Genomic DNA, 23,684 nt, shown 5'->3' with positions numbered 1-23,684 from the left:
ATCATCATCATCCAACACATCAACAAAAAGAAGGACAAAAACCACATGATCCTCTCCATAGATTCTGAAAAAGCATTCAACAAAATTCAACATCCATTCATGATAAAAACTCTCAACAAAATGGGTATACAGGGCAAGTACCTCAACATAATAAAGGCCATATATGACAAACCCACAGCCAACATCATGCTTAACAGCGAGAAGCTGAAAGTTTTTCCTCTAAAATCAGGAACAAGACAGGGAGGCCCGCTCTCCCCACTGTTATTCAACATATTACTGGAGGTCCTAGCCATGGCAATAAGACAGAACAAAGATACACAAGGCATCCAGATTGGTAAGTTGAGGTCAAACTGTCACTATTTGCAATGACATGATATTGTATATAAAAAACCCTAAAGACTCCACTCCAAAACTACTAGAACTAATATCTGAATACACCAAAGGTGCAGAATACAAAATTAATACACAGAAATCTGTTGCTTTCCTATACACTAACAATGAACTAGAAGAAAGGGTAATCAGGAAAACAATATCACTCACAATTGCATCAAAAAGAATAAAATACCTAGGAATAAACCTAACCAAGGAAGTGAAAACTTATACCCTGAAAACTACTAGACACTCTTAAGAGAAATTAAAGAGGACACTAACAAATGGAAATTTATCCCAGCTCTTGGCTAGGAAGAATTAATACTGTGAAAATGGCCATCCTGCCCAAAGCAATATACAGATTCGATGCAATCCCTATCAAATTACCAACAGCATTCTTCAATGAACTGGAACAAATAGTTCAAAAATTCATATGGAACCGCCAAAGAACCCGAATAGCCAACGCAATCCTGAGAAGGAAGAATAAAGTAGGGTGGATCTCGCTCCCCAACTTCAAGCTCTATTACAAAGCCACAGTAATCAAGACAATTTGGTACTGGCACAAGAACAGAGCCACAGACCAGTGGAACAGAATAGAGACTCCAGACATTAACCAAAACATATATGGCCGATTAATATTTGATAAAGGAGCCATGGACATACAATGGGGAAATGACAGTCTCTTCAACAGATGGTGCTGGCAAAACTGGACAGCTACATGTAGGAGAATGAAACTGGATCACTGTCTAACCCCATACACAAAAGTAAACTCCAACTGGATCAAAGACCTGAATGTAAGTCATGAAACCATAAAACTCTTAGAACAAAACATAGGCAAAACTCTCATGGACATAAACATGAGTGACTTCTTCATGAACATATCTCCCCAGGCAAGGGAAACAAAGGCAAAAATGAACAAGTGGGACTATATCAAGCTAAAAAGCTTCTGTACAGCAAAGGACACCATCAATAGAACAAAAAGGTATGGTATCCTACAATATGGGAGAACATATTCATAAATGACAGATCCGATAAAGGATTGACATCCAAAATATATAAAGAGCTCACACACCTCAACAAACAAAAGGCAAAGAATCCAATTAAAAAATGGGCAGAGGAGCTGAATAGACAGTTCTCTAAAGAAGAAATCCAGATGGCCAACAGGTACATGAAAAGATGCTCCACATCGCTAATCATCAGAGAAATGCAAATAAAAACCACAATGAGATATCACCTCACACCAGTAAGGATCACCATCATCGAAAAGACAAACAACAACAAATGTTGGCGAAGTTGTGGAGAAAGGGGAACCCTCCTACACCGCTGGTGGGAATGTAAACTAGTTCAACCATTGTGGAAAGCAGTATGGAGGTTCCTCAGAATGCTCAAAATAGAAATACCATTTGACCCAGGAATTCCACTTCTAGGAATTTACCCTAAGAATGCAGCACTCCAGTTTGAAAAAGACAGATGCACCCCTATGTTTATCGCTGCACTGTTTACAATAGCCAAGGTATGGAAGCAACCTAAATGTCCATCAGTAGATGAATGGATAAAGAAGATGTGGTACATATGCACACTGGAATATTACACAGCCATAAGAAAAAAACAGATCCTACCATTCGCAACAACATGGATGGAGCTAGAGGGTATTATGCTCAGTGAAATAAGGCAAGCGGAGAAGGACAAGTACCAAATGATTTCACTTATATGTGAAGTATAAGAACAAAGGAAAGCTGAAGGAACAAAACAGCAGCAGAATCACAGAACCCAACAATGGACTAATAGTTACCAAAGGGAAAGAGACTGGGATCGATGGGTGGGAAGGGAGGGATAAGGGCGGGGAAAAAGAAAGAGGGCATTATGATTAGCATGTAGAGTGCGTGGGTGGCACGGGGAGGGCTGTGCAACACAGAGAAGACAAGTGATTTTACAGCATCTTACTACGCAGATGGACAGTGACTGTGAAGGGGTATGCGCGGGGGACTTGGTGAAGGGGGAACCTAGTAAACATAATGTTCTTTCTGTAATTGTAGATTAATGATACCAAAATAAAAATTTTTTAATGTAAAAAAAAAAATACCACAATGAGATATCACCTCACACCAGTAAGGATGGCCACCATCCAAAAGACAAACAATAAGAAATGCTAGCAAGGATGTGGAGAAAGGGGAAGCCTCCTACACTGTTGGTGCGAATGTAAATTAGTTCAACCATTGTGGAAAGCAGTATGGAGGTTCCTCAAAAAATTAAAAACAGAAATACTATTTGAACCAGGATTTCCACTCCTGGGAATTTAGCCTGAGAATGCAGGAGCCCAGTTTGAAAGAGACATATGCACCCCTATGTTTATCGCAGCACTATTTATAATAGCCAAAAAATGGAAGCAATCTAAGTGTCCATCAGTAGATGAATGGATATAGAAGCTGTGGTACATATACACAATGGAATATTATTCAGATATAAGAGGAAAACAAATTCTACCGTTTGCAACAACATAGATGGAGCTAGAGGGTGTTATGGTCAGTGAAATAAGACAGGCGGAGAAAGACAAGTATCAAATGATTTCACTCATCTATAGAGTATAAGAACAAAGAAAAAAACTGAAGGAACAAAACAGCAGCAGACTCAACGAACCCAAGAATGGACTAACAGTTAACCAAGGAAATGGACTGGGGAGGATGGGTGAGAAGGGAGGGATAAGGGGGAAAAAAAGGGGCATTATGATTAGCAGACATAATGTTGGGGGGGCACATGGGGAGGGTCGTGCAACACAGAGAAGACAAGTAGTGATTCTATAGCATCTTATTACGCTGATGGACAGTGACTGTAATGGGGCATGTGGTGTGGACTTGATGATGGGGGGAGTCTAGTAAACATAATGTTGCCCATGTAATTGTAGATTAATGATACAAAAAAAAATAAAGACAAATTTTAAAAAAAGCAGAAAGAATCCACTCCAAACCTACTAGATCTAAGATCTAAATTCACAAATGTTGCAGGATACAAAATTAATACACAGAAATCTGTTGCTTTCCTATACACTAACAATGAACTAGAAGAAAGAGTAATCAGGAAAACAATTCCATTCACAATTGCATCAAAAAGAATAAAATACCTAGGAATAAACCTAACCAAGGAAGTGAAAGACCTACACTCCTACAACTACAAGACACTCATGAAACAAATTAAAGAAGAAACCAATAAATGGAAATACATCCTGTGCTCATGGATAGGAAGAATTAATATTGTTAAAATGGCCATCCTGTCTAAAGCAATCTACAGATTCAATGCAATTCCTATCAAAACACCAACAGCATTCTTCAACGAACTATAGTAACTCATTCGAAAGTTCAGATCGAACTACAAAAGGCCCTGAATAGCCAAAGCAAACCTGAAAGGGAATAATAAAGCTGGGGGGATTACTCTCCTCAATTTCAAGCTCTACTACAAAGCCACAGTAATCAAGACAATTTGGTACTGGCACAAAAACAGAACAATAGACCAATGGCACAGACTAGAGAGCCCAGATATAAACCCAAGCATATATGGTCAATTAATATATCATAAAGGAGGTATGGAAATACAATGGGGAAATGACAGCCTGTTAAACTGGTGTTGGCAAAACTGGACAACTACATGCAAAAGAATGAAACTGGATTATTGTTAAACCCCATTCACAAAAGCAAACTTAAAAGGGATCAAAGTCCTGAATGTAAGTCATGAAACCATAAAACTCTTACAAGACAACATAGGCAAAGATCTCCTGAATATAAACATGAACAAGTTCTTCCTGAGCGTATCTCCTCGACTGAGGGAAATTAAAGCAAAAATGAACACATGGGACCACAACAAACTAAAAAGCTTCTGTATGGCAAAGGACACCATCAACAGAACAAAAAGGCATCCCACAGTATAGGAGAATATATTCATAAATGACATATCCGAAAAGGTGTTGACATCCAAAATATATAAAGAGCTCATATGCTTCAACAACCAAAAAGCAAATAACCCAATTAAAAAATGGGCAGAGAATGTGAACAGACACTTCTCCAAAGAAGAAATTCAGATCGCCAACATGCAAATGAAAAGATGCTCCACATCGCTAATCATCAGAGAAATGCAAATTAAAACCACAATGAGATATCATGTCACACCAGTTAGGATGGCCACCATCCAAAAGACAAACAACAACAAATGCTGACAAGGATGTGGAGAAAGGGGAACCCTCGTACACTGTTGGTGGGAATGTAAATTAGTTCAACCATTGTGGAAAGCAGTATGGAGGTTCCTCAAAAAACTAAAATAGAAATACCATTTGACCCAGGAATCCCACTCCTTGGAATTTACCAAAATAATACAAGATCTCAGATTAAAAAGACATATGCACCCCTACATATATCACAGGACTATTTACAATAGCCAAGATATGGAAACAACCTAAGTGTCCATCAGTAGATGAATGGATAAAGAAGACGTGGTACATATACACAATGGAATATTATTCAGCCATAAGAAGAAACAAATCCTACCATTTGCAACAACATGGATGGAGCTGGAGGATATTATTATACTCAGTGAAATAAGCCAGGTGGAGAAAGAGAAGTACCAAATGATTTCACTCACATGTGGAGTATAAGAACAAAGAAAAAACTGAAGGAACAAAACAGCAGCAGAATCACAGAACCCAAGAATGGACTAACAGTTACCAAAGGGAAAGGGACTGGGGTGGATGGGTGGGAAGGGAGGGATAAAGGGGGGGAAAGAAAGGGGGCATTATGATTATCATATATAATGTGGGGGGGCACAGGGAGGGCTGTGCAACATAGAGAAGAGTAGTAGTGATTTTACAGCATCTTACTACTATGCTGATGGACAGTGACTGTAATGGGGTTTGTGGGGGGGACTTGGTGAGGGGGGGAGTCTAGTAAACATAATGTTCCTCATGTAATTGTAGATTAATGATACCAAAAAAAAAATTGTCATGTGTGCATTGCCACAAAAACATAATTAAATGACATTTCCAATTTTATCATCCCTAGGGTCACTGTGATCTGGGATTCTCAGTATAGGAGAAGAGAGACAGATTTAAGACAGACATTACATATAAACTTTGTAGCCTGATTTTTGAATTAAAAGTATCAAATATATATATATATATACACACATACACATACATATAAATATTATATATGCTAATGCATAATTTATGCATACAACATATAAACACATTTAAGTGACACACGAATTTATAAAATCTATATAATATTATCTTAAGCTAAAAATTAATTATATTTCCTAGCTGTGTCTATGGAAAAGGGCTAGAAACTATGACCAACCAGTAGCAAAGGGCACTCCTAGCACCCAGATGTGGTCCCTAAATATTGTTTCCCTTCAAAGGAACAGAACTCCTTGAACAAATGGCTTATCCCATGCCTGGGGCAGAAAATATCAAGATAAATTTTGAATCTTTATATAATAGGTAGCAAGAAAGCTATTAATGACAACTAAGTTCATAAAAAACTTAGGAGCCAAAAACTGAGGAACAGGCTTCTCACTAGTCAAAGATGGGACAAAGTGATTATCAATAATAATAGGTGCAATTAATTAAAACACATCAGATAGGCTTAAATCCCTAAGTTCATAATGCTAATAAAATTACAATTTAAAAAAAGTCCTAATTGATCACCACTGCAGGATGCTAATGAACCAACTCATTATTTGAAACCTAACAAATGTAAGGGAAAGATTCAAGTGTTTATCATGCCTTTCCTATATTAACTGTACCACTGTGCCACTGGGTTACCAAACAGTTTATTTTTATAAAAGTATTCCAGTTAATAAATGGCCAGTTTCTCTTTATAAAAGTACTCCAGTTAATAAAGAAGGAATGATGAACTATCACCATTTTGCAATCTTAATGAATTAAAAAAGGTAGGCATTGATCATGAAGGCCTGCTTCCATCACAAAAAGAGAGAAAATGATGGCATATAAATTTATCAGTGAGCCTTCTGATGGAAGACCATAATACCATTGTGAATATTCTGGCAGCTACCCTCACACATACACCAAAACCAAATGTAGTCAACAGTCCAGATGCAACTATTAATTTACAAGAAATACAGAGAACAGAAAAAGCATGTTAAACTATAACAGAAGGATGCAATTAGCAAAAACATCCTGTTAGAAATTTTATAGAAAAAATAACCTAGGTACTTCAACAAATAAAGTGAAATAAAGAGAACAAACCTACAGATTAAAATAAATTTTGAAACACCTATCAACCAAATACAACCAGTGAACCATATAGACAAATGCACATGCATGCATGCATGCACGCACACACACACACGATATTCAGAAGACAACTGGAAATTTGTATACTGACTGGATTACTGATTATATTAACTAACTGTTCTTTTTTTGCTGAACAGTGCTACTATAGTTATGTTTATAAGAGTTTTTATATTTTACAAATACATATTGAAATATCTGTAGATAAAATAGTATATGATGTCAGGGGTTTGCTTCAAACTAATATGGGATGGGGAGTGAATGGAGATGTAGGTGATGTCTTAAATTGATAACTGTTGAAGCTGGGTGACAGGTACATGGGAGTGTCTCATATTCTATTTTCACATGGTTTTGAAATTTTGCACAGAAAAAAAGACAAAAATATATATATATATATATGGCACTAAACCTGGCATAAGACTTACAGACAAAGAATCTAAAGTTTAGAGAATTTAAATGAACTAATATGATGACAAGATTAGTAAGAGACTACTGGAACTGTTTTCTTAATCTCAGGATTATGTTCTCTACACATTACAATCAAAGAAGTGCTGTCCTGCTTAAAATGTTTACTGAACCAACTTATAATTGCTACTCCTGACAAGAGTAAATTCTTCCATAAAGAAGCAACTAGAATACCTTTGTTGGGTCATTAAAATGTGCCAGTCACCATTCTAAGCTTTTTACATGTATTAATTCCCTTCATCCTCAGAGTAGTATGATGAGGTGGGCACTGTTATTATTCCCACTTGACAGATGAAGAAATCTGAGCACATAGAAACTTAGCCCAAGGCAAGATTTAAACCTTGGCACTGTTTCTTCTTACATACTGTTTTACTGCCTCACTTATAAACTCCTAATTTCTTAAGCTTATTAAGGTTTTAACTCAAACAAGAAACTAAAAAAGTATAGAACAGAAACCTAAGGATAGATCACATACACAAACATATATATGATACATACACACACTATGCAGATCAGATACAAAAGTACATGAGGGCTTTAAAATGAAATAAAGAGGAATCCATGGAACAATCATTCTCTCATTTATATAATAGCAGTATTGATTCTTCATCCCCCACAGGCCTGCCATTCTTCGTTTTTATACCACCAAATTTACTTAGGAGCAATCTAGGCCAAGTAACTGGATTAGTCAATATTGAATAAATAGTCTACATTTGAAGTTATGTAACATTCTTTTCCCATAAATACCTACAATATAATGATAATGTTAGATAAAATTAAAATAAAATCTAACTCTCCATAGCCTACAGCAGCTTCACAACTTTAGATTCTGAACAAAGCTAATAAAGGTCAAGCTGTGAGTTTAGTAACTACTTAATTGACACCTACGCTACAAAACAGTGCTGAAATCAGTTGGGAGGCAATTATCTGCTACAATGACAGCAAATAAATGATGAAGAGAAATGAGAATTGTTTTAATATATACATGTATAAATATATAATATATACAAAGATGTTTTTTGTAAAAAGTGATTCATGAAATTAGGAAAATATTTTATCACAGCAACACTTTAAAATTTTTGACAGTTCAAATCTCCACACAGAAGAATTCAACAAATGATGGCATATAAATTTATCAGTGAGCCTATGGAACATGTTGGCATATTTTCCTTTTCTCTGAGATTGACTTTCATTATATCTGGAAAAACAAAAGCAAACTCAGAAGTCTTGTTATAAATCATTATATCATGGATTCAGAAATAACACAGGAGAATATAAGTCCCCAAAGCCATTACTACATCTAGTAAAACATCAAAGTTACATAATTAGTCTATCCACTGAAAAATTGGTTGCAATAGTTGTGAAATTACAGATTAGTGCTTAAGATGCAATAAAAATCGGATTTCTGTTTAAAATTATAGTAGTCAGAAATGCACAATGGCTTTGTAACATAAACCTAAGCAAATAGCAAATGAAATATATCACTGATATACATCAAGAAAAGCTGTTTAATCTTACATATAAGAAAATAATCCCGTAATTCCTGAGCCTTATTAAAGTTTTGGCTCACACAAGAAACTAAAAAGGTTCAGAGCAGAAACCCAAAAAGGAAGATTAAAATTATGTAATAAAATAATCAGCAATAAAAGATATGAATGATTAATAACGGACAAATCTTATTTTACCTATAGCTTCAATACTCTCCTCCACAAAAATTTTGCCAAACTTTAAGTTGCTATATTGACTAATTTGAGTTTAACTTTCTTTGTCCAATTACTTTCCAACATAAATATACATAAAATGTGCCATAGTACACCATGATTAGCATGTATAATTTGGGGGTGGGCATGGGGAGGGCTGTACAACACAGAGAAGACAAGTAGTGATTCTACAGCATCTTACTACGCTGATGGACAGTGACTGTAATGGGATATGTGGGAGGTACTTGGTGATAGGGGGAGTCTAGTAACATAATGTTCCTCATGTAATTGTAGATTAATGATACCAAAAAAAAAAAAATGAGCCATAGTACAAATGTAGCTAAAACTTCAAAACCTTGTTATGAGGATTAAATGAGTTAATATTCTAGTCAACACACAATTCCTAGAATTCCCTGTATTCCTAGAATTCAAGTATAAAGTTTTTGAAAACTATGCTTTGTAAAAGATAAATAGAATATAAATTAAATGGATGAGATTTATCTCCCACAAAATAATTCTAAAAGATAATTAGTAAGATGTGTGATTCTGGTAAAGTCCTATTTCATAAATATTTACCATGGAGATCCACTAATGCATCTTCCAAGTCTTTATCAAGGAAATTTAATCTAACAGAAATATACTAAGTTGCAATCTATAACTTAGTGATCTACAGGGTCCTGAGAAAAGAGGTCACAACAAAGACTCATTTTGCTTTGTCCCAAGAAAAAAGACTTGATAACTGGTCGGTTTAAGTATCCAAGTCCCTTGAAAAGTATTCTCTTTAGAGAGAAAGGGTAATTTTTAAGTTTCTATCATAACTCTGATGATAAAATATTTAAGACTTTCCATGTTCCTTTTCTTTGATTCCATGATTACCACTCATCCTCTACTTATTAACTTGGCTTCCCAAGTTCTTGGCCATAGGAAAGATTGGCCTGGATTTTCAACCTAAAATTTCTGATTACTGGAAAGGGTTATCTTCTTACCAACATAAACTGGGATTCTAATGCGTATAGGTACATCATTCTCTTATTTCATTTAGTTTGAATTGGGTTCCTGAAGTCTGAACATATGTGAGTTAAACTATAAATTTGAGCTTCTTACATTGGAAATTTGAGAACAAGACTTTCCTTCTTATTGACAACTGCTACAATCATCCCTCAGTTTTCACTCCCCTACCCCTAAAAATGGAAAAAAAAAAATAATGGGTTTCTTGGACAGAAGGGTGGAAGGCCAGGGTGTGAGAGGGTGGGGGAGTACTGAAATATAGCCAAACTAAATTTATGCAGATTCATTTAAACCCCAAAATGACTAACACCAAAGCAGTAACCTAGAACCTAAACCAAAACATAAGGATACCCTCATTGACATGTACTCTACTTCCAAAAGAAAAAAAAAAAGAATCTGTGATATTCAAGCTTTAAGAAAATATACAGAAATTATTTTTGAACTTGCATTTTCCAGCAACATAATTTATAAAGCGTTTTGGCATTTGTGACTTAATTATTCTAATACTTAAAAATATTTAAGAGACATCCCATGTGGTACAGAGTAAAGAACACTTGTATTTAAAGCGCATAAATTAAAGACTTTAAATACTCAAACTTTTCTCACTGGGTCATTCAAAAGTAATTGTGCTATCCTTCAAAAAAAAATTATCTTCCACAATCCAAAGAATTTAGCCTCACACCAGATACTTGAGCTTTTCAATTGTGTACGCTTATGTTTCATGTACAAAAAGAAAATGCTTACGAAATTCACAGTTCACCTAAAACAAAGAAATGTCTATTATTAGCCCGCAATCTATACGGCAGAATTCTCTTAGGGCAGTGATGCCAAGAACTTCTACTGCAACTGAAATTGCCTTTGCAATCTCCGTTTCCAGGAGACTGAAAGGCTGCGGAGACGCGTCAGGATCCAGCAGGGAGGTTGGGGCGGCAGAGGAAACCGGAGCAAATGAAGAGTCCCACAGAAGGGCTGCATTAGATTTTGAGAACGGAGTGGGTAAAGGATGAATCCCACAGACGTACTACATTAGGAGATTTTGAGAATGGAAGGAGAGTCCCACAGAGGGACTGCATTAAATTTTGAGAACGTGTAAGGGAAAGGCGGTCAGGTATCGGGAAAAATAGATTTATTTCCAGATTACGAACTTAAAGTGAGGAGATTAAGGAAAAATGACAGAAAATTATTAACTCCCAGTAACCAGAAGATAACTAAAGTAGGCAAAAGGAGGTAGGGAGAAGGCGGGAGAGAAAAAGCCTCAAAGACCAGGACTTGAAAAAAAGTACATGAGCTTTGACTTTGCCCAGGTCTGGATCTCCTGTCCGGGTAAGCGGACAGCAGGAGGAAAGGATCGAACTTACTCTGGGTTGTAGAGCAACGCGTTTGCAACGGTAAACGAGCCCTGCACAAGATGTCGCCTCTCTCCCTGCAGGGTCCCATTCATTTCTTTACCTGTCACTCCAGCACCGGCGGCTCTCCGGGAGAACTCTGCCAAAGCCTGCGCTGCAGGAGGGCAGAAAAAAAAATACCTGAGTCCCAGGAATCACGCCAGCAGCGACAGGAGGAGGAGCCGTGGACAACCGGGCAGGATCCTGGCTTACTTCTAGTCAAACCCCAATTCTTACGGTAGGGCGGAGAACTTCCGCCCTGAGCGAGGAGAGCGTCACTTCCGCCCAAGCTTTTACCCTTCTTCGCCTGCAGGGCTGTAGATATGTTCGCTCTATTCGCTGCGTTCGAAACGTTCTTCCTTTTCCTAGGGATTTCGGCTGTTCTTAGCACCTGACACAGACTACATGATCCAGCACGCATCACGACCGATCGACTTCCGGGTTAAGAGGACCGCGCTGGGTACATCACCATGGAAGCGATCGGTTTTGTCACGTGGTGCTCTTGGTTACGCCCAGTGGCAGTGTGGGGAATGGGGCTCGGACGGGGGCCATTTTGCCGAAGGCATCCTGCGGGAGTCAGAAACAGCCTGGCGGCAGGCTGAAGCCATTCCTTTTCCTTCTTTGCAGCTTGGGGCTTGGAGAGGAACAGAAAGGCCGGGCTCCTTCGAGCCCTCGGAGACGATGGTGTCCTCCAGCCTCCGCCACCTGACGACGCTCTATGGCGGCTGCTCTCTCCGCGCTACTCCTCTTGCCACCCCTTCCAACGCTCTGTGCTTACCGCCTCCAAAGCCCCGGCCGTCTTTCCTCCGCAGAGACTGATAGTCCAGGTGGGGACACCATGAGAGGCGAGAAAAACTGCTGCCGTGGAGCTTCTGGAGCTTCCTGCCCCCCGACACCTTCACCTCTGGCGCCTCTGTCCTCAACTCTCTTGATGTCCGCGGAGGCAATCTCCAGTAGTTGGTCCGGGTCTGGAGGTGGTTTGTCAGGGGGAGATGAAGAGGAGACTCGGCTTCTTCAACTCCTTCGGACCGTGCCAGACCCTTCCGAGGCCTTCCAGTCTTTGCAGGCTGCTTTGCCGCGGCGGGGCGGCCGACTGGGCTTCCCCCGAAGGAAGGAAGCTTTGTATCGAGCCCTGAGCCGAGTGCTTGTGGAAGGAGGTAGTGATGAAAAGCGACTCAGCTTGCAACTCCTCTCAGACGTTCTCCGGGGTCAAGGGGAGGCAGGCCAACTGGAGGAAGCTTTTAGTTTAGCACTTCTGCCTCAGCTAGTTGTTTCTTTGCGAGAAGAGAATCCAGCCTTGCGGAAAGATGCGCTGCAGATCCTGAACATATGTCTGAAACGTAGTTCTGAACAGGTGCTGAGAACGCTTATACAGCAAGGACTGGAAAGTAGTGATGCCCGACTTAGAGCTTCCACAGCACTACTATTTCCTGTCTTGCTTACTCCTGAGGATTTGTTGCCCGGCCTAGACCTTACCGAGGTGATAATATCTCTAGCCCGCAAGCTTGGCGATCAGGAAATAGAAGAGGAATCTGAGACAGCTTTCTCTGCACTTCAACAGATTGGGGAGCGACTTGGCCAAGAGAAGTTTCAGTCCTATATCTCTCGCCTGCCGTCTGCTCTGAGGAGACATTACAATCGCCGCCTGGAGTCCCAGTTTGGGAGCCAGGTTCCTTATTATTTGGAACTTGAAGCCTCAAGATTCCCTGAAGATCCCCTTCCTTGTGCAGTGACTCTTTGCAACAGCAATCTAAAATTTGGAATTATTCCTCAGGAGCTGCATTCAAGACTGTTAGATCAAGAAGATTATAAGAACCGAACTCAGGCGGTTGAGGAACTAAAACAGGTGATGGGACGATTTGACCCTAGTTCTACCCCTCATTCTAGTCTTGTTGGTTTCATTAGCTTGCTGTACAATTTGTTAGACGATTCTAACTTCAGAGTAGTCCATGGTACACTTCAGGTCCTGCATGTACTGGTTATTCGCCTTGGAGAGCAGGTGCAACAGTTTTTGGGACAAGTTATAGCAGCTTCTGTCAAAGTGCTGGCAGACAACAAATTGGTGATCAAACAAGAATACGTGAAAATCTTCCTGAAGCTAATGAAAGAAGTAGGTCCTCAACAAGTGCTTTGTTTACTCCTGGAACATCTCAAACATAAGCATTCCAAAGTGAGAGAGGAGGTGGTGAACATTTGCATCTGCTCCCTCCTGACTTATCCCAGTGAGGATTTTGATTTATCCAAACTGTCTTTTGATCTTGCCCCAGCTCTTGTAGATAGCAAACGCAGGGTACGCCAAGCAGCTCTCGAAGCCTTTGCTGTGTTGGCATCATCCATGGGCTCAGGTAAAACCAGCATCCTTTTCAAAGCTGTAGATACTGTTGAACTGCAGGATAATGGAGATGGAGTGATGAACGCTGTACAGGCCAGATTGGCTAGGAAAACCCTCCCAAGGTTAACAGAACAGGGATTTGTGGAATATGCAGTACTTATGCCATCATCTGTCCAACGTAGGTCAAGTCATTTGGCACATGGAGCAGATACAGACTGGCTTTTGGCTGGTAACAGGACTCAGAGTGCACACTGTCACTGTGGTGACCACGTGAGGGATAGCATGCAAACTTACGGATCTTACAGTCCAACTGTTTGTACCCGAAGGGTTTTAAGCGCAGGAAAAGGAAAAAATAAATTACCATGGGAAAATGAGCAGCCTGGAGTCACGGGAGAAAGCCAGACCTCCAATTCCAAGGATATAGAACAGGTATGCATCTTCTCTAATTTCCTTGAGTTGAAACTAGAAAGAATTTAAATTGAAAATATTCCTGTAATGACTTAGGATGAGGCTGCTGAGGGTCCTTAAATTTTGTTTTTAAATCAATTTGAATGCTGATGTAGAGCACAGATCACATATGGTACAGATCTAATAGACTTCCTGCTTGATGGATTTGATTAGGTTTGAGGCACAATGTGATATATTCAATACCTGGATTTTGGTTTTGGCCTGTCACTTTGGCATGTTATACTATTCATACAACAACACTAAATACCTCTTAGGTGCCAGATACAGAGCTAAGTTTTCGGAGTAACGGTGAGACCAGTTCCATGACGTTTAGGGAAAAGGTCAGACATGTAAACAGGCAGTTAAAAATTTGCTGAGTTCTGAAAATCTAAGTATAAAGTGTCCTGTGGGAATACTGAAAATAGAAAAAAATAATTACACTTAAAGTCAAAAAAGTCTTCTGAGATGTGACATCTGAACTGAGATTTCTTCCCCTCAAAAGTTTTTGTTTTGAAAATATGACAGCTATAGACAAGTTAAAAGAATTGTACAGAGAATATCCATATACCTTATCTGTATGTACCAGTTATCATCTTGTCATATGTGCTCCATAGTTGCTGAGCCACTTGAAAGGGCAGATATCTTAACATGTCACTCCTAAATATTTCTGCATTTATTTCCTAGAATGACTTTCACCTTTATAACTAACCATCATATCATTATCATACCTGAGAACATAATAGTCATTCAGTAATATGTAATATATAGCCTGTATTTAAATTTCTCCAACTGTCCCCAAAATGTGCTTTATAGTATTTGTTTTATTTTTATCATTCAGGATCCAATCAGATTCATGGGCTAATATGTTCCTTATCTAGACCAATCTGCCCACCTGTTTGTTTCTTGTTTTTTCAAGACATTGACTTTTTTGAATAGTCTAGGGTAGTTGTTTTGTAGAATTTCCCAAGTTCTTAAGTTATCTGACTGTTTCCTTATGAATATATTCAAGATAAGCAGTTTTACCAAAAGTATTACATTGGAGGTAACTGAACTTCATGTTACATCACATCAGGAGGCACAGGCATATGGTATCAGGTTGTTCCACTGTTGGTGATGTTAAATTTTACCATCTGGTTAATGTGGTGTAGGCAGACCATGTCATCATAAAGGTTTAGCCCATAATCTGTGGTATAACTTTGAGACCTTATGAATACCCTAACAACCTTTTATCCGGTGTTCTTAGTATTGACCAATGAGCCTTACCCATACCATTTATTATATTAGTAGAATTGAAAATTATCTTAATGAAGGATAGGGATTAAATATTTAAACATTTTTATGTATGCCATTTTTAAAGTACATGTATATATATTTTTAATTAATAAACACTATTTTTTAAAGCAATTTTAGTTTCACATCAAAACTGACAAAGTACAGAGATTTTCCATACAGTTTCTACCCCCACACATACTCAGCCCCTCACCCTGCATCCCAAGGCACTACAGTGGTATATGTTGCAACTGATGAACCTACATTGACACATCATTATCACCCAACATCCACGGTTTTACATTAGGTGTTACACATTTTATGGGTTTGGACAAATATATCCATGCCCAGTATCTACCATTACAGTGTCATATAGAGTACTTTCATGGCCTTAAAAATCCTTTGTGCTCTGCCTGTTCATCTCTAGCCCCCTGCTTCTTCCACCTGTTCACCTCCTGGCAACCACTCACTGACCTTTTTATTGTCTCCATAGTTTTGCCTTTTCCAGAATGGCCCCTGGTCTGATTTTTTTCTAGCTTCTGCCCAGGCTCTGCTTTAACATTTGCAGTCTCCTGTTAATCTCTTAATTCTGTTTTGTCTACATACAGCATTGGTTAGTGACACGAAACAGCAAAGCTTCCAAAGAAAATCATGAATGTTTCAATTACATACTCCTATACCTTATTTTAAAGATAAATATATTAGTTTGCTTGAAGATGGTTTTTATAGTGTAGTGGTGGAAAATAAGGTTACAAGAGGGAGGCAGGGGCTGGATTGGAGACTCTTGAATGCCAGGATGAAGAGTTTAGCTTTTTATTTAAACAGTGACTTGAGACTGCATACAGGGTTGTTTTTTAAGCATTGTTTTAGGAAGTTGATAACAGTAGCAGTGTTAGGATTGTTTTTTTTTTAATTTGAACTAGACCCTGGAGACTTAGAAGAGCAATTAGATTTACACTTATTGGTTTACTTTAGGTATGAGGTATTGAGTTTATGAGGATTAGCAGAACATCTGGATTAGAGTGGAAAGGAAGTGATGGATATAAGAGATATTTAAAGGATTTAATGATTAAGTGTTGGAGATGGAGAGAAAGAGAGATACCTCTAAAATTTGACTGAGGTAACAAAATGCTTAATGGATTCATGAATACACATGGGAAGGCCCAGAAAGAGGAAGTTAAATTTGAGGGGAAATGAATTTTAGGTGGAGGAAGATAGAACATTCCAGTTGAGTTAATATTGAAGACTTCTATTGAAGAGAAGGAAACAACTAGAGGTATAGGTCTTGGAAGTCACATTCTGAGAAGTAATTGCTGAAACAGAATGGATAGGCTTTCCAGTGAAGGGCATACAGAGCAAGAGCAGAGTGCTTAAGACTCAGTCTTGACATATAACCCCATTTAGGGAGTAGCAGTAGGAGACAGAACCAAATAAGGCAAAGAGAACGGGTGCCTAAGAGTTGGAAGAAAACCAATAAAGAACAAGGCTTTAGAAGTGGAGAGTTTGAAGGAAGCGCATTAGTACTGTTAGAAGCAGGAGAGATTGAAGAGAATGAATACTGAGTAGCATGACTTGTTACATTAATTCAGCCTGCTGCTTATAAAATAACTTTGAAGGGACTTTTCTCTTAATTTTCTTTCTTTAATTTTCTCTTAATAATTATTCTGATTGTAAAAAAGTTATGTATGTGCTAATTATAGAAACTTTGGAAAAGATAAAACGCACAAAGAAGAAATTTAAATGTCTCAGCAGCCTTACTACTGAAAGAGGGACTCACTGTAGTGAATATTTTGTTACCTATACCCAAGTATAATTTCAATTTATGTATACGATAGTCTTTTTTCTCTACATGAGAGTCTCCCACTTTCACTTACTTTATCATGACTATTTTTTTCCATTAACATCAAATTATCTGTAGTAGAATTTTAATGGCTATCTAATATTGAATCATACTATATCATGGCCTGTTTAACTGTTCTCTTACTTTTGACTATTCAGACTTTGTTTTTGTTTCCATCATTTAATTATTTTTGTGTCCTGACATATCACAGACTGATAATCAGATTCCTATGATACTCTTAAATTTGTGTCTCTTTTTGTGTTTTATGAGTGTTTTAATGAATTAGTGGAGTCAAGTAGTCAGGAATCACTAGCTGGCTACCATATTAGATGTGTTTTTCCTAACAGAGGCAGAGAAAGGAGCCACCTATGAATTCAATATGTATACTGTGTCTTGTAGTATGGTAGATATTAGGTATGCAAGATACATACAATTCAGTCCCCATAATCATTTTTGAGAATCTTAACTGAGAGGTAAAAGCAAGGAATTAATGTCCCTAAATAAAGACTTGAATGAGTCAAGAAAGCAGGTATAGAGAGAGGTTAGCTTTGGAACAAAGAAGGAAGTCTTTTCCTCTGGAGCTGAAGGTAAAACAAAGAGACATGACTTAAGATACAGAAAAGTTTTTTGTTTTTTTTTTTAAGTCGAAGATATGAGCTCTAGTGCTTATCAACCTTTGATGTGCATATGAATTGCCTCAGGATCTTGTTAGGATAAAGATTCTGATTCAGTTTGTCTGGATCTGAGACTATAGGTCTAATCTAAATATTGCTGGCACTGCTGAATTGTTGCCCACGTTTTGAGAGCAGTGCTCTAATATTAAGCTTCCATATTCTGGTAAACTAAGAGGCAAGCTGAGAATAGAAAATAGAGGCTCAGGGTATTGGAAAATGTGGGAAGTATTTAGAATCCTTAATATGACAAATTTAAAGGTAATAGCCTGAAATTATTAAATTGTGCTAATGTATTTGATGTGAACTTAATCCTAAGAATTGAGATTTTCCTTGGATGTTGAATTGTTTCCAATAAGTGGTCTTCAGTTTTCTTTTTAAAATGATTGAAGAATCTGAGTAAGAAAATCCCTCAGATTTAAAACATGTCAAAATCATGAACAACATTTGAAACCATATCTAATATCAGCGTAGATGTTGGATTGTTTCCAATAAGTAGTCACTATTTTTTGGGGGGGGGGGGTCCTTGAAGTATTTGAAAAACTTTTTTTAATGCTTGTCAAAATCATATCTATTCCCAGAGTAGATGATGTATTAAAAAACTTAAAAGTAATTTTTTAAACTTTAAAAGAATATTAAATAAGACTGTATATATTATATTGATTTTACCATCTTAAAAAAAAGCTTTAACAATTCTCTTGATAAATGGACAAAATATATCCATTATCTTATATACATATTTTTATTTCCCTGTCCTAACTTTTTTACTCTGGGCAGGGTCACTATACCTTAAGTACAACCTTACCCAAAGAAAGCAGCTTCTTGTTTCCTCATAGATAGAGAAAAAATTGTCATGTAACTAAAAACTGTCTTTCATTGTCTCCATGAGAACATGTTTCTTAATCCTTTTTATAATGATTTAAGAGGCAAAAAAACCCATGAATTTAACATCATCCAAAGGCATTTATATATGCCTCAACCTGTTTATTTAATGGTTATTCTATAATGTATGAGACAAAGCTAAATTAAAATCACATTTGTGATCAGTGATTTCCATTTTTACCTGAATTAGAAATTGTTCAGGATCTACAGATTTTTCTTAATTCAATTTTATATTAGTTTAAAATCTTAAAGTTAACTAAGGGCCTGAAAATTACAACATAAGCTACTATATTAAGCATTAAGTATTTGTGGTACTATAAAAATTGATCCTTTTTTTTTAATTGAAGCACCATTGATGTACAATCTTATATTGGTTTCAGATACCACAACACAATGGTTCAACAGAGACCCATATTATTGAATCTTCACCCCCACTAGTGTGCTTACTCTCAACATAGAAAGACGTCACAGAATCATTGACTATATTCTGCATGCTTTACTACCATCCCTGTGGACAACTTACATTATGATTGAGAGTTACTGTGCCCCTTTATCCCGCTCACCCTCCCCACCCACCAACCCTAACCCCTCCTCCATGGTAACCACTAGGCACTTCTCAGTGTCTATGAGTCTACTGCTGTTTTGTTCAATCTGTTCTGCTTTGTTTTTATATTCCACAAATAAAATCATATGATATTTGTCTTTCTCCGCCTGGCTTATTTCACTGAGCGTAATATACCCTTTAGATCCCTCCATGTTGTTGCAAATGGCAGGATTTCTTTTTTTCTGTATGGCTGAAAAATATTCTATTATATATATGTACCATATCTTCTTTATCCATTCAAAATTGATCCCTTTTTAAAAAGGTATTATCTGTAAAATTTAATGGAACACAGGATTTTAAATTTTGTATTTTGAATAGGAATGATAGTAATGTATCCAACCTGTGAAACCAGAAAGGAAATTTAAAAAATTTAGTTTGACTTTTCATGAGAAAGCAAGTTCATGTTTGCACAACTTTATTGTATCAATATTATTTTTATATGTGATAAAATAGCTGTTTTTAAATGAATTTGATTTGTCCAAAAAGCCATCGTAAATAGGATTTCTACATGAGCTTTTTCTATACAATTGTATACCAAATATTAAAACTTCTAAGTTTGTTTAAGAGCATTTTGTTTTCTTGTTCTTTACTTAGTGACCAAAGTCATTAAACTCACAGCTAGTCTGTGTTTTGTCTTGAATGTACAGCTTTTGGAAAGACTATATTTTTCCCTAAAGAAACAGTACATTTAAATCATAATAAGTAAGGAAATCTTAGAACTCTTTGGGATTTGCTTAATTTAATGTGACATTAGCAATTAACCTGTTAATAATGATTTTAATAATCTAATTAGAAAGGAGCTTGTTCTAGTTGAGTTTATTCTGATTAATTCTGTTGACAGACAAGATAAACCTATTTGTTTGCTCAAAAAATATTTCTTATTAATAAAATGGAAAAGTTTTACCATATATATAACTTGAGTATCTAATTATGATAAAGCAGCAGAATTTAAGGTAGAAGCAGGTACCAATCTTTTCAGGATGTTAACCAGCTAAAGAAACAAAAACATATAATTAAGTACTGTTAGATTCATTAGGTTCATCAAGGAAGCATCACTGTTGAGTGTGTTGCTTTTAAATATATTTCTACAAATTCTTTGAAATTTTTCCTTGAAAAGTTGGAGTCCAGTTCTTCTTGCCTTGAATGTGTCAAGACTTAAAGACACACTTATAAGAAATAAAGTTAGAAATAATGATACATGATTTCAAAAAGTAGGTCATAAAAAGGCACTACAGCTGAGAACCCTCCTACAGTGTTGGTGGGAATGTAAATTTGTGCAACTGCTATGGAAAGCAATATGGAGGTGCCTCAAAAAATTAAAAATAGAAATACCATTTGACCCAGCAATTCCACTGCTAGGAATTTACCGAAAGAAAACAAAATCCCTGATTTGAAAAGACATATGCACCCCTATGTTTATTGCTGCACTATTTGCAATGACCAAGATATGGAAGCAACCTAAGTGTCCATCAATCAATAAATGGATAAAGAAGATACAGTACATATACACAATAGATTATTATTCATAAAAAGAAAAGATTATTAGCCATAAAAAGAAAAGAAATCCTTCCATTTGCAGCAACGTGGATGGAGTAGAGGGTATTATGCTCAGTGAAATAAGCCAGGCAGAGAAAGACAAATACCATAGGATTTCGCTTGTTTGTGGAGTATAAAAACAAAGCAAAACAGAAGGAACAAAGAAGCAGTAGACTCATAGACACCAAGAAGGGACTAGTGGTTACCAAGGGGAAAGGATTGGGGTGGAGGGGTGAAGAGGATAAAGGGGCACAATAATGCATAATCACAATGTAAGTTGGTCACGGGGATGGTAGCACAGCATGGAGAATATAGTCAATGATTCTGTAATACCTTACAGAATGTAATACCATTGATAGACAGTAACTGCACTAGAAGGGGTAAGGATTCAATAATATGGGTAATTGTTGAATCCCTGTGTTATATATTTGATTTTATTTACTTTCATCTTTGGTAGAGAATTTGATTTTTGTAGATATTGACAGATATTAGTCCCACAATAAGTAAACATCAAAAACCTTAAGTTTGGGATGGAGGAAGAGGGCTCTGCTTATTAAGAGTGAGGGACTTGAGCTCATATCAGTAACATTTAAAAACAAACATATTCAGAACATACCAATAAGGAAACAAGATTCCACATTCCCTGTCAGCTGCCTGACTACCGTACTCTCAGCCAACAGAAATCACCTATTAGACCATACAGTCAAAACCCATTTCCACCACTGCTGCCATCTGTGTGGAAACTATTGTCATGTGCTCAGTCGAAATCAGAACCAGAAACAGGCTTTACCAAGAGTCAGATTCACTGTATAAGAGCCATATTGCCCATTGCCCAGTTAGTTATGTGAGGAAAGGTTAACTGAAGACTGAAGTTCCCAAGTCTCAGAAAAGGTATACTTCAGACGATGAGTTTGAGTCTCTTATTAAGATGCAGCAGGGCAGTATGTTAGAGAAACTTCCAGAAATAAACATCAAACAAGGAGGCAGGAACCCCTTTGTTTTCTTACTTGTAAGAGAGTCAGCTGAGAAGCTAACTCAAGGTAAAACCAGGAATGAGAAAAGAGGAAAAAACATTACAGATCAGGCATAGTAGTCTTGTTTGCACATTTCATGGGCAAACTCATTAGCTAATAGCTACCAAAGAATTCAGTCTGAGTGTTCTGCCCTTGTGTAGGAAGCCTAAGGGTATCGAAGAAACCATTTTCATTGTTTTAAATATATGTATTTTAGCTGTGTAACATACATGACAGTCTTTCTAAGGTCTACCAAATCTTCTATCAGCGCTGTCTTAAGCCAGATGTGCACTATTTTCTTCATTGAAATTTCTTCCTTAACAAAATTTTTAAAATGTGGAAGCAACTGAAATGTTGCATAATAGGAGAGTGGCATGTCCTACCAACAGAATATTATGCAGACTCTAAAAATAGTTTATATCCTTAGTCCTAACAATTCTATTTTTAGTACTTCTGTCCTACAGAGATACACAAGCATAACACTACGGGGTTGTATTAGTGAAAAGTAGTGAAATGTCCACCAGTGGTAACTGTGAATCCAATCATATATGGAGTGCTAAGCAAACGTTAAAAGGAATAAAGAGATACATATTATTAACAGTAAAGGATGTCTGCAATATGCTGAGTATTTACTTAGTGTAAGAATATTATGTGATCTATTTTTTTTTTAACTTATGGAAGATTGTTTATATACAGAAAAAGATCTGTTAACAGAGTTTATCAATAGGATTCTAACGAAAGGGGTGCCAAAGAAGAATTTGATTTTATATCTTATTTACTTCTATAACGTTTGCTTTTTTTACAATGTGCAGTTACTACTTTTGTAAATAAAGTTTATATCACTCTATGAGAGGTTTTAACAACATGGGAAATATATTACAATGTTAAGTGCCAAATGAGGTGGCTATAAAACATACATAGTATTACAACTATGTTTTCTTAAGTGTGCATAGAAAGTGATTTGAGAAAAACACACAAAGATGTTTCAGAAGGTAACTGGGTGATTGTAATAAACTCTTTAAATGGCTACCAGTATGGGACAGGTTGCAGTCCAAGTAAAACCAAAAAGAACTGGTAGAAGATGAAAGGGTCCCAAAACTGGAGGTCAAGATAAAGTTTATATGATTAAATAAAGGCAGAGTGTAGGTGGCTTCTGAATTAGGTCTTTCACTGATAATTTGCTATTAACTCTACCAAAATTAGAGTTAAAACTATTTTTATGATGTTTTTACACCCCCTGACAGACACTACTGAAAGGCATTTGGTCAAAGAAATCTTTTTATATGAAATATGTATAAGAAATCAAATGCAAAGTTCAAGATAATAAACTGCAAGATTGAAATAGTAGATAACACTGAATTACAAATCATTGTTACTATTTAGTTTGAAACTTGCCTTTTATAACACTTTCATGTACTATAACTCTAAGGAATTACATGAATTAAATTTTGGATACAAACTTCAAAGACTGAAAACTCAGTTCTGTGTTCCTAAGAGTCCTAAGGTGCTCTAAACAGACTGATTCACATTTCGTAAATTTAGGTCACAACTCCTTCAAAATTTACCTGTACTTTTCTCTTTTACTCTAACTTCCCTTTCCCTTTTATTCATTATTTAGTTCCATCAAAGCTTATCCTGATGAAAATCATTTGACTACTTTTAAGAGAGATCAAAAGAGTCTCTCATTTTAATAATAATTGGTATGTCCTATAGTTTGCTTTCAAACATCTGCAGATTTTTTATAGCAAAACTTAATCTCTTGACTTCTTGAAAACGCCACTCTCACACACACGCATTTCTCCACCACTTCCACTTGCCTGCATTGTCCCCATCACTACACCACCACTAGTTGTATGTATCTGGCATGC

At 36.9% G+C, this 23,684-nt stretch overlaps 2 protein-coding genes across 7 annotated transcripts in view; one reads left to right on the top strand and one right to left on the bottom strand.

Annotated features, from left to right (window-relative positions):
* KLHL28 (kelch like family member 28) overlaps positions 1-11,493 on the bottom strand; it is a 38,535-nt gene extending 27,042 nt beyond the window's left edge. Inside the window, exon 1 of one of the 3 annotated variants that reach the window (XM_036881354.2) lies at positions 11,364-11,493. The gene's annotated coding sequence lies outside the window, so the exon portion shown is untranslated. Of the gene's footprint in view, positions 1-11,195 lie in introns of all 3 variants that reach the window. The other 2 variants (XM_036881352.2, XM_036881351.2) reach the window with 2 other exon arrangements.
* A 251-nt stretch (positions 11,494-11,744) lies between these two features.
* The window catches only part of TOGARAM1 (TOG array regulator of axonemal microtubules 1), a 68,360-nt gene continuing 56,420 nt past the window's right edge, over positions 11,745-23,684 (top strand). For 3 of the 4 annotated variants that reach the window (XM_036881350.2, XM_036881349.2, XM_036881348.2), the window contains exon 1: positions 11,746-13,983. In XM_036881350.2, the coding sequence (XP_036737245.2) occupies positions 11,941-13,983 (2,043 nt within the window). In that variant the 5' untranslated portion in view covers positions 11,746-11,940. Of the gene's footprint in view, positions 13,984-23,684 lie in introns of all 4 variants that reach the window. The other variant, XM_057488487.1, reaches the window with a different exon arrangement.

Source organism: Manis pentadactyla, chromosome 11 (assembly GCF_030020395.1).
Source record: "Manis pentadactyla isolate mManPen7 chromosome 11, mManPen7.hap1, whole genome shotgun sequence".
Classification (NCBI taxonomy): Eukaryota; Metazoa; Chordata; class Mammalia; order Pholidota; family Manidae; genus Manis; species Manis pentadactyla.
The sequence above is the reverse complement of the archived record's forward strand: the minus strand, read 5'-3'. Positions and strand labels throughout refer to the sequence as shown.